General features: G+C 55.5%; 1 protein-coding gene and 1 pseudogene across 5 annotated transcripts in view; both read right to left on the bottom strand.

Moving 5' to 3' along the window:
• Nucleotides 1-6,314, bottom strand: part of CPAMD8 (C3 and PZP like alpha-2-macroglobulin domain containing 8) — an 83,256-nt gene extending 76,942 nt beyond the window's left edge. For 3 of the 5 annotated variants that reach the window (XR_009261047.1, XR_009261049.1, XM_058727548.1), the window contains exons 1-3: nucleotides 6,035-6,312; nucleotides 2,427-2,578; nucleotides 763-785 (exon numbers count right to left, since the gene is read on the bottom strand). Coding sequence is in view for 1 of the 5 variants with exons in the window: in XM_058727548.1 (XP_058583531.1) it covers nucleotides 763-785; nucleotides 2,427-2,578; nucleotides 6,035-6,264 (405 nt within the window). In the remaining 4 variants the exon portion in view is untranslated. Of the gene's footprint in view, nucleotides 1-762; nucleotides 786-2,426; nucleotides 2,579-6,034 lie in introns of all 5 variants that reach the window. The other 2 variants (XR_009261048.1, XR_009261050.1) reach the window with 2 other exon arrangements.
• A 4,754-nt stretch (nucleotides 6,315-11,068) lies between these two features.
• Nucleotides 11,069-11,511, bottom strand: LOC131508474 (ubiquitin-like protein FUBI; annotated as a pseudogene).
• Nucleotides 11,512-12,838: the final 1,327 nt, after the last annotated feature.

The following is a 12,838-nucleotide window of genomic DNA, read 5'->3' as shown; positions in this document are numbered from 1 at the left end:
TTAAAAAAAATCTAACCATGTACAAGGTGGAGAGGGTTAGTAAATTAGTACATAAAAAAAGATCCAGTAGGATGCTGTTTACAATAAAGGGCAAATTACAATTATAGAGACTTGAACACACGGACGTATGTTTATGCAGTGTGTTAAGAGAAAAGAGCAGGAAACGCCAGGCTGTCTACCCTTTAATTGCAACGATGAAAGAAATACCTTTTTGTTTTAAGTTTATTTATTTGCTTTGAGAAAGAGAGCGAGCGTGAGCAGGGGAGGGGCAGAGAGAGAGGGAGACAGAGAAAATGAAGAGTCCGACGCTTGGCGCGCCTGGTGGCTCAGTTGGTTGAGCATCCGACTTCAGCTCAGGTCATGATCTCTCTGTTCATGAGTTTGAGCCCCACATCGAGCTGGCTGCTGTCAGTGCAGAGCCCGCTTCAGATCCTCTGTGCCCCTCTCTCTGCCCCTCCTCACCTAGCATGCACACATTCACGTGTACTCTCTCTCTCAAGAATAAACATTAAAAAAAAAAAAAAAAAAAGAGTCAGACTCAACCAACTGAGCCACCCAGGCATCCCTAGAAATGTCTTTATGTGGATGAAGATTTATGGGAAACACAAAAGGGAAAAGTATAGGGGATGGGATTACAGGTGAGCTTTCTCCTTTTCTCAATTTTTTCTTCATTTTTCTCACCACACATGCAACTTCTCTCGCTCCATTTCAAATCAATTATTTCCAAGGTAGGATTTATGATTTTAAAAATTCATAGCTTACCTTGAGTTTGATTGTTCCTTTATCTACAAAAATAAAAATTAAATGACAACAGTTAAATTGGGAGCTGTGTTTTCCTGCCTCCCTGAGCTGCAGCCTTACAACTAGGAGCCTTTTCCACCCAGAGGGATTTTCTGTAGACAAACACACACACTGGGTCATGCTGGTCTGGCCTGGGCTGGGATTGGGAAAAATGAGATGTTTCCTCCTAGGTGGTGAAAGCTGAAGGCCAGAGGGGATGGACAAGGCTGAGTTATTCAGGGGAAAGTTGGCCAGCCTGTATTCAATTCATTTCACCCTTGGCCCCTACCCAAGGTAAGCTTGAAGAGAGCAAAGGGAAAACTCCAGGGGAGTGGAACAAGGAGAAGGGTGGAGAGAAAGAAGAGGAGACTGAGGTCCCCAGTGGACCTCACTCCAGTAGATCTATTTTCCCATCACCTCTCTCTTTACCCAAACAGAATCATTTACCATTCTGACACTCTCTCGGCTTTCTAGCCTCTAAGACTTGATTTAGCATCTACTGTTTTTGCCTCCCAAAACTCATTCCCCATTTTCCACTAGCAGAACCCTGATTTCCTTGGGGGCGCCACCTCCCCAGCTCCCAATTCATGAGGCTTGGTGGGGCTCTGCCCATCTCTCTTGGGGCTCTGTGCAAATCTACATAGGTCTTCCCTCAGCCACAGTGATTGGTTCAGAGTTGAACACATGACCCAAAATGGGCCAATCAGCATTGGCTTCCCCAGTCGGAGGGGTTGGGTCAGGATTGAGCACATGACCCAAGATAGGCCAATCAGAGGGAATGATGGGACATTTCTCAGAGGTCTTGAGAACCGCTTACTCTCTCAACTTTGGGGAGACACAGGCCCATCCAGAAGTGGGCCTGGGAGACAGCCAGTGATGCCACTGGCCTTTTCTAGCTGTGACAGCCCATAAACACTGTTGCTGAAGCCAACCTGATCTGGGTTTGGGGACTGGCCAACAGGACTGCTGTGCTCCCACCTGCCCAAGCCCTCTCCCGGTTTCCACTGCAGGTCAGCCTCTCCCTCGTCTCCCTGGGGGACAGGTACTGCCTTGCGGGCCTGAGAGCCCGGACATCATCTCTGTGTCTCCTGTGGCCAAATCACACTCTGCGTGAAGAACGAGTTGTCTGTCCTGCTGGACAGGTCCCTGCTCTCACCAGCTCTGTCCAGGAGACCAGCATTGTTGTTATCTGAGGTTCACCAAGGGTGGCAGGGGAGAGGCTGGCTGGGGGCCTGAGCTCAACTCAGTGATAGTCTGGCTGTAAACCCAGGTCTGGGCCTAACACCACAGGGGTGCTAGAAGCTCAACAAAAGGTCTGAAATGGTCCTGCGATTCCCTCTGGGTCCAGGCCCCACCTCTAGCCAAAGCTGACACAGAAGGGTTCCCGACTCCATCCGGATCGGCACCCACAGAACCTGGGCTGCCGAGGAACAACGGACTCTGATTTCCCAGACAGGGCAGGTGGCTGCCCCTCCCGGGTCTTACTCTTCCCATCTGGAAAAGCGGGAAAAGGCAACCCGCTCTCCCTCTCCTGCTGGGAGGTGGGGTGGGAGAGAAGCAAAGCAGTGCCCGCACGGCCTGAGCCCTGACCAGGCAGTAAAGGCCACTTTACAAAGAGAGACGAAGGAAGCACCCCAGGGACCTACCCAGGATGGCTCCCTGGCTCCGTGCCACCGCCTCGCCCTGGGCCACCAGCTGAGCCTGGACCATGACATCCCTTGGGGAGTTAAAGATGGTCACACTGATGACTTCCTCCACTCCCGAGCGGAAGACAGAGGGTGCAGCAATCAAATAGCCCCTGTAGGAGAGGAGAACCTGAGTGAAACTGACCCACTTCCGGCCTCCTTGCCACTCTGGCTGCGTCAGGGTGCTCCCTGGGTGGTCTTCTACCTATGCCTGCCCACACCACGATGACACTGTCATTTTATGTTATCTGTGTCCCCCACCAACCTGTGAGCTCCTGGAGACCAGGGGCTGGCTTATTCATCTCTGAAGTCCCCGGATTAGGTAAGAATCTGGCCTCTCTGTATCTACCCAGCGCCGCGCCCCTCCTTCAGTGTCTGCATTCTGGCCTCGGGCCTTTTTAGTCAGCTCATTCTGCCCCAGGACCTTTGCTCCTGCCGCACCAACATGGCGAAATACTCCCCCGAGGAACTGACAGGACCCCACTTCATCCTCACAGCCGCCCTGGGAAATGTGCTCAAACCACCCATTTAGAGAGTCAGAAATTAAGCCCTGGACAAAGCCAAGTCATGTGCCCAAGGAACAGGCAGCAGATTGCATTCGGACAGGGGAGAGCCTTGGGACGCCCTTAGGGCACCCGACCTGAGGCACAGGTCCTCCTCACCCGAGTTCCTGCCTCTGTTATTCTAGAACCTTCCATGGATAATCAAGAAGTCTTATTCACCTGTAACCACGAAAACTGCTCACGATGCAACAGTAAACACCAAGAGCCTAGACAGCAAAGGCAGAAACCCAACGGTGCAGAACTACAGGCACCAGAAGGAAACAGGCAAAAGGCAAAACACGAGGCCAGGCAATGAGATTAGGAGAGATTTTCGTTTCTCAAGATCCTCTCTGGGACAACCCCACGTTCACACGACAAAGACACGAATTTAGACCCTTACCGAACATCATACACTCAGGTGAACTCAAACCGGGTCAGAGATCTAAAGGTAAAACTCTAAAAGCACCAGAAGGAAACATAGGAGAAAGGCTTTGGTGCGCGCGGGTTAGGCAGACGTTTTGTGACTACGACACTAAAAGCTCAATCCGTAGAAAAAATTGTGGACAAAGCGGACTTCATTAAAACTTCGTGACAAATCGAGCATTTCAAAAGGCGCGGTGGGTTCCTGTTGAGTACCGTCTGGCCACAGCACCGACCCTGGGAGCCCACCGCGCTCCGTCCAGCTTGAACAGTGGCCAGAGTTCACGAATCCTGGGTTCCTACATGCACTGTCCTACTTCAGGACTGTTCGGGGCCCACAAGGACCTCGGGACATACCATGTACAAACCACGTACCATGTAACTCCAGCACTGATGGGAATCTGCAAAGACCCCAGTTTCGTAGGTACACAGCCCAGATCCAGCGATGACTGGAACCGGTAAAGACCCCGAGCTCCCCTGTGCAGCGTCTCCTCTCAGCAGTTCACATAGTGGGCGGTGACCCTGGGTACATAACTATGCTTCCTGGAGGGCATCGTCACACTAGGTACGTGCTGTGTATTATCTAATTCCACCACGGACCCAGGCATGCAATGACTCTGGCTTCCCGTGTGTCCTGTGGTGCGGCAGCATGGGAACCCCGTCTCCTTTAGGAATACTCTTGCGGCGCCTGGAGTGGCTCAGCCGGTCAAGCATCCGACTTCGGCTCGGATCATGATCTGGCAGTTCGTGAGTTCAAGCCCCCGGCGTCGGGCTCCTGGCTGATAGTGCGGAGCCTGCTTGGGATTCTCTCTCTCTCCTTCTCTCTCTGTCCTCCCCCCACTTCCTCTCTCTCTCTCTCTCTCAAAATAAATAAATAAACTTAAAAAAAAATAAAAGGAATACTCTTTCCATCTCCCAGCTCCCAGCTGACCTCTAGGGCCTCCCACATAGCCCATGCAGAGTATGGACGAGCATCTGGGGAATATACAACCCCCATGTTCATTTTCCTTGGTCACCTCGTAAAGCCTTTGTCCAGAGCTGAGGTAGATTTTTCACCCGGAGACCCCAGAGAGCCCGAAGAAACCACATGAACTCTCCCTGAGGTTCAGGAGTTGCAGCTGTTGGGATGTTTGCTACCCAAGCACTGCTGACCTGATGCATGCCCTGGGCATGTGGACCGACAACTGGCTTCTCATCCTTTGGTCTCAGAAGGTCCCAGCCTGGGAAAGGCAGTGTATGGTAAACAGCAGACAGCACTGGTCTTACTACAGGGTGCAAACCCACGCTGCTTTCTGGGGTCAGGGATCCCTCATGCAAAAATCACATGGATCTCAGAAGCGGGTATCCAGGGCTGTTCCCAAAACAGGATCCCACAGCTCTGGCCTAGAGGCCGACGAATCTAGAACCCCGGGTCAGTAATTCTGCAAGTTCATTTCCTAGCCCGTGTCTCCAGCACAGGGACTACATTTCCCTCGACAGAAGGTAATATCCCAGGATGACTTTAGTCAGAGGCCCACACTCCCGAGAAGTGCTTGAAACTCTGCAACTCGGAGACTCTGAACTTGGCCCTTAGAAGGCAGGGTCTCTAATTTCGGGCCAGGTCAAGCTTTGTGGTGGCGGAGGACCTGGGTGTGGCAAAATGTTGAGCAGCATCCCTGGCCTCCACTCAGTAGATTCCAGAAGCATTGCCTCCCCTAGACGCCAAGCAAAAACGCCCCTGGGATTGCCAAACGACCACCAGGGCAACAACCCCCTCCCCACTCCCCCACCCCCGCCCCACCCAACCCGGCTGAAAACCTCTGTGTTTAAGGGACGCCCGCTTTGAAAGATCAGGACAAAAATTTGCTGGATTCCAATTTCACAGGGTCCAGGGGCACCGGCACAGTACGGTGTCTTACTTCTCAAACTGTGGTCCCAAAGGAGCTGTGGCTGGAAGTGACACCACCCCCCCTAGCCCCACTATTGGCCTATTTTCTGGACTAAACAAGCACTGCTTGAACAAGCCACCTCATGAAGACCCGCCTCAACGGCTGAACTTGGGCAGCTCCAGGCAGCCCCCCTGAACCCACCGCCTTGCAGGTCTGGAAATACTCCCGAGGACGCCAGCTCACGGGGGATTCTCCTTAGCAGCTAGTTAATTCACCTCCTCACTGTGTCAACTCACCAGAAGCTCTGTAGGCAAACTTCAAGAAAAATGTGGAAGCAAAACAAACACTTCCTCCCCACCACCACGCCCTCCCAAGGAAAACGGAACGGTAGGTCTCTCCTATTTCCCAGCCAAGACACGCACCTCTTACCTTCATGCCACGGGCAACTTGAAATCGCCACCCAAGACGACAGCCCCCGTCACGCCAAGGGGGCGAGCTGGGGAGGAGGCGCTGGCCTCGCAGCCCCAGCTCTGGGGACTCCCTGTACTTGGATGTGGCCCCCTCAAGAAGGCTCAGGGGGACCCCTTCCCAGCCCGACCCCTGGAAGTCAAGGGACAAGGTCCCGCCCAGTGCGGAGGCTGTGTAGCCTTGGACAGGTCGCTGCACCTCTCTGAGCCAGTCCCCGGGACCCCCTCCCCGAGAAGACAGCCAGCCTCCTCAGCCGCGCGGGGCAACTCACGCGGCCTGGGGCGCGGCGCACACTCCGTCCCGCGGCGACAGCAGCAGAAGCCGGAGCCACAGCAGCGGGCCGAGCAGGGCGCCCCACATTTTTCGGCTCCGCGGGGGCGCCGCGCCCGGGGAGGGGGCCGGGCCGGGGCTGGGCCAGGGCCGGGGTCCGAGCGCCGCGGTGCCCCCTGCGCCGCCGGGGGCCCTTTGTTCGCAGCCCCCGCGCCGTGCGCACGGCGCCATGCGCCCCGCTCCGCGCCGGGCCAAGCTGGGGCAGCCCCGGACCAGCCCCCTCCCGGGACCCGCCTCGTCCACGGGCCCGCCCCGCCCCCGCCAGGGTCCGCCCCGCCCCTCGCGCCCCCTCCCGGCCCCGCCCCGCGCCTTTCCCCGGACTCGGCCCCTCCACCCACTCGCCCCCACCCACTCCTGGACCAGCCCCGCCCCCTGCCCGGACCCCTGCGCGGATCCCCCCCATACCCTGCCCACGCCCTCCCCGCTCCTCGGACCCGACTGACCCCCTATTCCCCCTACACCCCGCCCCCTCCCTGCCCGGCCTCCCGACCCGCCCCCTTTCCGGACCCTGACCCGCCCCCGCTCCCTTCCGGGGACTCACCCTCTCCAAGGACTCTCTCCGGTCTCGCCCCGCCCCTTGCCCAGGCTTGACCCCACCCTGGACTCACCCCCGGCCAGGCCCAACCCAAGCCCACCCCCTTCCTCGGACCCGAGCTGTCCTTAGCCCCCAACTTCCTTTTGCGCGGGTCGTTATCCTCCTGGAACCCGCCTCCTCCCGGGACTGCCCCCCACCCGGCCTCCTCCGCCTCCTCGGCCTCATCCCCAGCCGCCCCCGCACGGCCCCCACCGCGGACTCGCCCCGCCCCGGCCACCCCCGGGGCGGCTGCTTCTCCGAGGCGTCTTCACTCCCCCGCCCCGCAGGGCGCCCACCGGAGCCTGGGCCGGCGACCTTGTGCAGTGCACCCGGCCTCAGGAGTGGAGCTCTTTGGGGAAACAGGCTGGCAAAGGACGAACTTACCAGATGTGCAGCTGGCCCCCCCAACACCCCCCCGGGCCTCCGGCTGCCGGTCCTCATTTTTACCCTCTCCCCACCCCTGCCGCTCTCCACAAATCCCCGTGGCCAAGGCCCTCCCTCTCTGGGCCTGCCTTTCCCCTCTGGCCTACAGCGAAGTTGGGCCGGCACCCCTTACTGTCTGGGGGCAAGGTGCCCGTCCTGCCCCCCAGAGTGTCCCCACCTGAGCAATGGCCTCATTGTCATAGGTTGGGGGGGGGGCACCTCCTCTCTGTGTCGTGTCCAAGTCCTGCTCCCTCCTTCCAGCACCTTCAGCCAGTACCACTGACCCCTCTAGGAGGATTACTCCAGCTCCCAGGGCCCTCTAAAAGTCTAATGCTGACCCCAGTTCCCTCCTGCCCCAACTCTTCGAGGCTCCCTGTTCATTGAGACCAAGTCCAAACTCCAGGCTGCCCTGATGGCTCAGCCTCACCCTGGTTCCTCAGATGCCTTGTGCCACGTGCTCAAACTCTTGTTCTTCTGCCCTTTTCCTTTGGCTGCCCAGCTCCTGCTCCTTCTGGAAACTTCCTTTGAACCCCTCCTGCTCCCAGGCACAGTGGGCCCTCTAGGGTGGCCTCCCCATCAGTCCTCTCTTGGCTTTAGGCCAAGCCCTGGGCCGACAGTGGGGACACGAGGGCAGACAGGGCTTGCATTAGCAGACGTTGGAGGGGGTTCGTGCAGGAGCCTGGCTGGAAGGGGACATCAGCAGGCACAGAGGGGGCCAAGACCAGGAAGAAGAGGTGCAGGTCTCTGATCTCAGTCCACCCTGGGAACCAGGCAGGGCCTTCTAGTATAACCCTCCTAATGTACCGTCTGTCCTGCCCAGCTTGCCCAGCCTGCCACACCTCCTCTTGCTGGGCCATAAACCAGGCCCCCCTCTACAGTCAGGAAGCCAGCCTCCTGCCCAGCCCTTTGCTCCCTCCTCCACTGGACTCTGGCCACCCACCACCCACCACCACAACCTGCGACTGAGAAACCTGCTGTCCCCTCTGCCTGGGACGGTCTTCTGGAGTCACAGGCTGGCCCCCCTCCACCTTCAGGGTCTACTGTCCACCCCCTTCTCTGTGTTGTAAGGACTCAGATTGGACGTGCTGCCCTTACAGGTCCCCAAGGGCCTAACTGTGAGTTCCCTGCTCTCACCAGATATGCCCCCCGCCCAACAAAAGAGGCTGCTCCCCACCTATTCCCCTGTCAGCCAGACCGGTTACACCCCACCAGTCCCCAACCTAAGGGATCTCATCTCCTTGTCTTTCTAACAAGCCAGGCACATCCTCCCGTGGGAACCGGGGGCACCCCACCCTCCTGTTACTACGAAGTCTGCCTCTAACATCTTCTGGCGGTTCACTCCCCTCCCAAGGGCACCCTCCCACGTGGTCTCCCGTGAGCTGGGTCCTCCCGCAACCCGCAACCCGGGGCTGTGAGTAGATGTGACTAAGAAACTACAGTCTGTCTCACCTGATCGGCATTGGGTGTTAGGCGTTCAGTGCAGGGGATCCCTCTTTCACTAATGGGGTGAATAGGAGGTGAACAGACACCACCATGCCCCTCATCACCCAGTTTAACTCTCTCCCTGGGGCCCAACACGGGGTGGGGCGGGGGGGCTGTGATCTTATTATCCCAGGAGCATTTTCTTCCCGTCTGTGTCCCCTGGGGTAGTAGAAGCCCCTTTTGCTGCTGGACACCTGGCCCTTGGCTCAAAGTGGGCGCTCAGTATAAACGTGCTGACATCCTCACTGCCCCCTCCCGCCCCCCCCCACCCCGAGCTGCAGTAGAACGCTGGAGAAGAACCAGCTGATACATTTCCAGGAAACGGTGTGAGCCCTTGTTTCACAGAGCCATTGCTAAAAATTCAGTTGTCCAGACTTGCAACTAAATTCACGATATTAAAATTAAGAGTGGTAAGTACTCGAAAGTTCTCACGTCTTCATTTCACTGCATCTTCCTATGCTCTGTGCTCTTGAGGACATCTCTGGCTCTTGTATCTCGAGGTGAAAAGATTCTATAATAACTACACATCTCGTCCCACACAGCACATTGAGTGACCACCCACTGGCGGGGGTGGGCGGGGGGGGGGGGGTGTCCAGTCAATTCCGCTCTGAAGCTTGCTTTGAAAACACGGATTTGTTCCCACGTGGTGAATACGTGAGGGGTGGACTTGAGCATGATGTGATCCAAGGTGGTGATGCTTTATGCGGGATCTTGTCCCGGGGGCAACGCTGGATGAATGCAGAAAACGGCTGACCCAGGTTGCATGGGAATACACAGACCCCCCCCCCCCCACACACACCCCTCAACATCTACACTCTCCCTCAGCTGTTAGGAGCTACCATGCCACGCCCCATCTGGAAAGCTGGCTACAACCTTCCCACACCCATGTCCACCTGTGAACCTCAGGTCCTTTCCAAAGACCAACTGCTGTATTTGCTGTAACGTTCCTATCATTCTAAGCCGTTCGACCTGTGTACAATTGCCCTACTGTTTTTAGTAGGTACCTATCTATTTTTTAATGTGTCACTGACAAGTTGAAAAGCTGTGACCTGTCCCCGTTTCCCCATAAGCGCTGTGGTTGGTGCAAATTTGCAGAGCGTGGTCATTTTTAGGAATGTCACGTCAAGGTGGAACCGGCTAGGTTTGTCCTACCTGGAGATTGTTAAACATCTCTTAGCATGTCAGTGATGAGAGGCATAGTGGGCGGGGTTTGGGCAGACGAGGTAGATGGTCCTCTTGTTGAGAAGTATTTTGGGGGCACCTGGGTGGCCCAGTCAGTTAAGCGGCCAACTCTTGGTGTCAGCTCAGGTCACAATCTCACGGTTCGTGGGACCGAGCCCCACGTCGGTTTTTGCACTGACCATGTGGCACCTGCTTGGGATTCTCTCTCTCCTTCTCTCTCTGCCCTTCCTCTGCTCTCTAAATAAATAAGTAAATAAATAAACAAATAAATAAATAAACTTAAAAAAGAGAGAGGGTGGTGCCTGGGTAGCTCAGTCAGTTAAGCATCCAGCTTCAGCTTAGGTCACGATCTCATGGTTCATGAGTTCGAGTCCCGTGTCGGGCTCTGTGCTGACAGCTCGGAGCCTGGAGCCTGCTTCGAATTCTGTGTCTCCCTCTCTCTCTGCCCCTCTCCTGCTCATGCTTTGTGTCTCAAAAATAAATAAATGTTAAAAAAATTTTTTTTAATTAAGAGAGAGAGAGAGAGAAGCATTTTATCTTTCCATGGGGCCAGCCAGCTCCTAGACCCTCCGAGCAGTCAGCAGTCTGAACTTGGCATGGGAAGACAGACGTGCAGACTTATCCCCCTCAGGGTATAGGGCTCCTGCACAGCATGGCCAGGACCCCAAAGCCAGAGCGGGGAGCCATGCATGCCTGTGTGCAGGAACAGCTGTGGGGCACAGCAGTGACATCACTTGGGGAACCGCTGGCCATACTAAAAAAGCTGAAACTGCATGTGACCTCTGACCCCGCTGGACAGATGCCAAGGTGATCCTGCCAGGAGCTTTCACAGCAGCTTTGTTGGGGGCAGTGAATAACCAGAAGCAGCCTTCATGCTCGTCCACAGGAAGAGGGACAACCTGATGGAGGAAGGAGGTGCCGCAGTCGATCCCCCCCAAAGCAGGGAAGGGAGGACGCAGGGGAAAACAGCAGCCAGGGAGAGGGTGCAGGAAGGCAATTTGGACAAGACCCAAGCACTTGCACTTCCTGCCGCCTGAGAGACAGAAGCAGGCTAGGTGAGGAAGGGATTCCTGTCCCAGAGATGTGAGGACAGGGGTGCTGGCTCCACAGGGGGTCAGAGGTCTCTCCCCACCGCCAGTGTGAGCCCACTGCCTGGGCCTGGGGTCCAGAGTAGGCCTCAGCCAGCCTCACCTGATCTCAGCAAAGAAAATGGGCAGGAGGGCTTCTTGGTTTTTCCCAAACCCCGAGGGTCCAGGGAGCCAACCTCAATATCTTTGTGTGTGTGCGTGTGTGCGTGTATGTGTGTGTGTGTGACTGAACTAGGTAAGTGGCTTTATTGCAGAAAGCCAAGATTACAATGGACTTAAGAGTTGGCATGGGGGGGGGGGGGGCTTCTTCTTGCCAAAGGTAGGCACAACATAGAAAAAATGCAGGTTGTACTGTGTCCCCTGCTTGACTCGGCCCGTCTTTGTTTTCTCCTGTTTGGCCACCTTGGGAGTCCTCCCTCTTACTTTCCCAGCACAGACCAAGGAACCACGGACTTTCCCAACCTCCTTCCAGGGGTCAGAGCCCCGGCTCCACACTGACCCCGGGTGGCCTCATCCTCTAGGGGGCGTACCTGCCAGGAATCTGACTTGATCTTCTGGGGCGATGCCCTCCAGTGAGGCTCCGTGAGCCTTGATGTGGGCAACCGGCTCCCGGATGGCCACCTCGAGGGTGTGTAGCTCCTGGATGCGGACAAAAACCTGCATGTCAGCGACTGAACCACGGCCACCGCAGCCACGACCGCAAAGATGGAGTAGAGAACAAGGAGGAGCAAGGGTGTGCACGTCCTCACCGCCTGCTGTGTGCCCCAACCTCAGCATCTTCTCAAGAACTCCCAGGTGTTTAGAAAAGACGCCCAAGAAGAGCACGTGGGAGACGCTGCTCGGAAGCAAGGTGCAAAGGCTGCTGGGGCCCTCCTTGGAGCAGCACTTTTACAGATCGGGAAACATCCAGGCTGAGATCTACCCGGTTCTCTCCCTGCTGCCCATGGAGAGAAGTGAGCATTCACCCGCCCCGGCAACAACCAAAATGTCTGGGGGAGGTGGGGGGGCGGGGTGCGTGTGCGCACATGCACATATCACACGTGCGTCCCGGGCCAGGCAGGGGCATGGGAGGAAGAACACTGTATGAGTTTCTGCATGAGTGGCTCCTGTAACAAATCACCATAAACGGGTGATGTAAATAACAGTATCTTAGACAACCCACAGAATGGGAGAAAATATTTGCAAGTCATATATCTGGCAAAGGATTCACATCCAGGATATATAAAGAGCACCAACAGCTCAATGACAACAAAAGGCAAACGACCCAATCAAAAAATGAGCAACGGATCTGAATAGATGTTTCTCCGAAGAAGGCGGTACCGATGGCGGACAGGCTCATGAGAAGAGGCTCAACATCACTAAGCGTCAGGGGAACTGCAGATTAAAACCACAATGAGATGCCATTTCACACCTCTTACAACGTTGTTGCGAATTTTTTTTTTTTCTTTTTTTTTTTTTTTTTTTTTTTTTAAATTTTTTTTTTCAACATTTTTAATTTATTTTGGGACAGAGAGAGACAGAGCATGAACGGGGTAGGGGCAGAGAGAGAGAGGGAGACACAGAATCGGAAACAGGCTCCAGGCTCCGAGCCATCAGCCCAGAGCCTGACGCGGGGCTCGAACTCACGGACCGTGAGATCGTGACCTGGCTGAAGTCGGACGCTTAACCGACTGCGCCACCCAGGCGCCCCAACGAATTTTTTAAATAGACCATAACAAGTTCTGGGGAGGAGGTGGAAAAGTTGGTGCAGGGCTGGTGGGAATGTGAAATGGTGCAGCCATGATGGAAAACAGTTTGGTGGTCCCTTGAAAGCTAAACGTAGAATTACCATATGACCCAGCAACTCCGTGTTGGGGTATATACGCAAAAGACAGATTTTAAGTAAGCATGGGGCTAAATAACAATGTCTTCAGCAGAGAAAAGGCATGAATTAGGTGCAGGGTTGCCAGAGTTAGCAAATAAAAATATATTTAAATTTGAATCTCAGATAAATGAC

Source organism: Neofelis nebulosa, chromosome 4 (genome assembly GCF_028018385.1).
Source record: "Neofelis nebulosa isolate mNeoNeb1 chromosome 4, mNeoNeb1.pri, whole genome shotgun sequence".
Lineage (NCBI taxonomy): Eukaryota > Metazoa > Chordata > Mammalia > Carnivora > Felidae > Neofelis > Neofelis nebulosa.
Note: the sequence above shows the minus strand (reverse complement) of the source record. Positions and strands in the feature narration are given on the sequence as shown.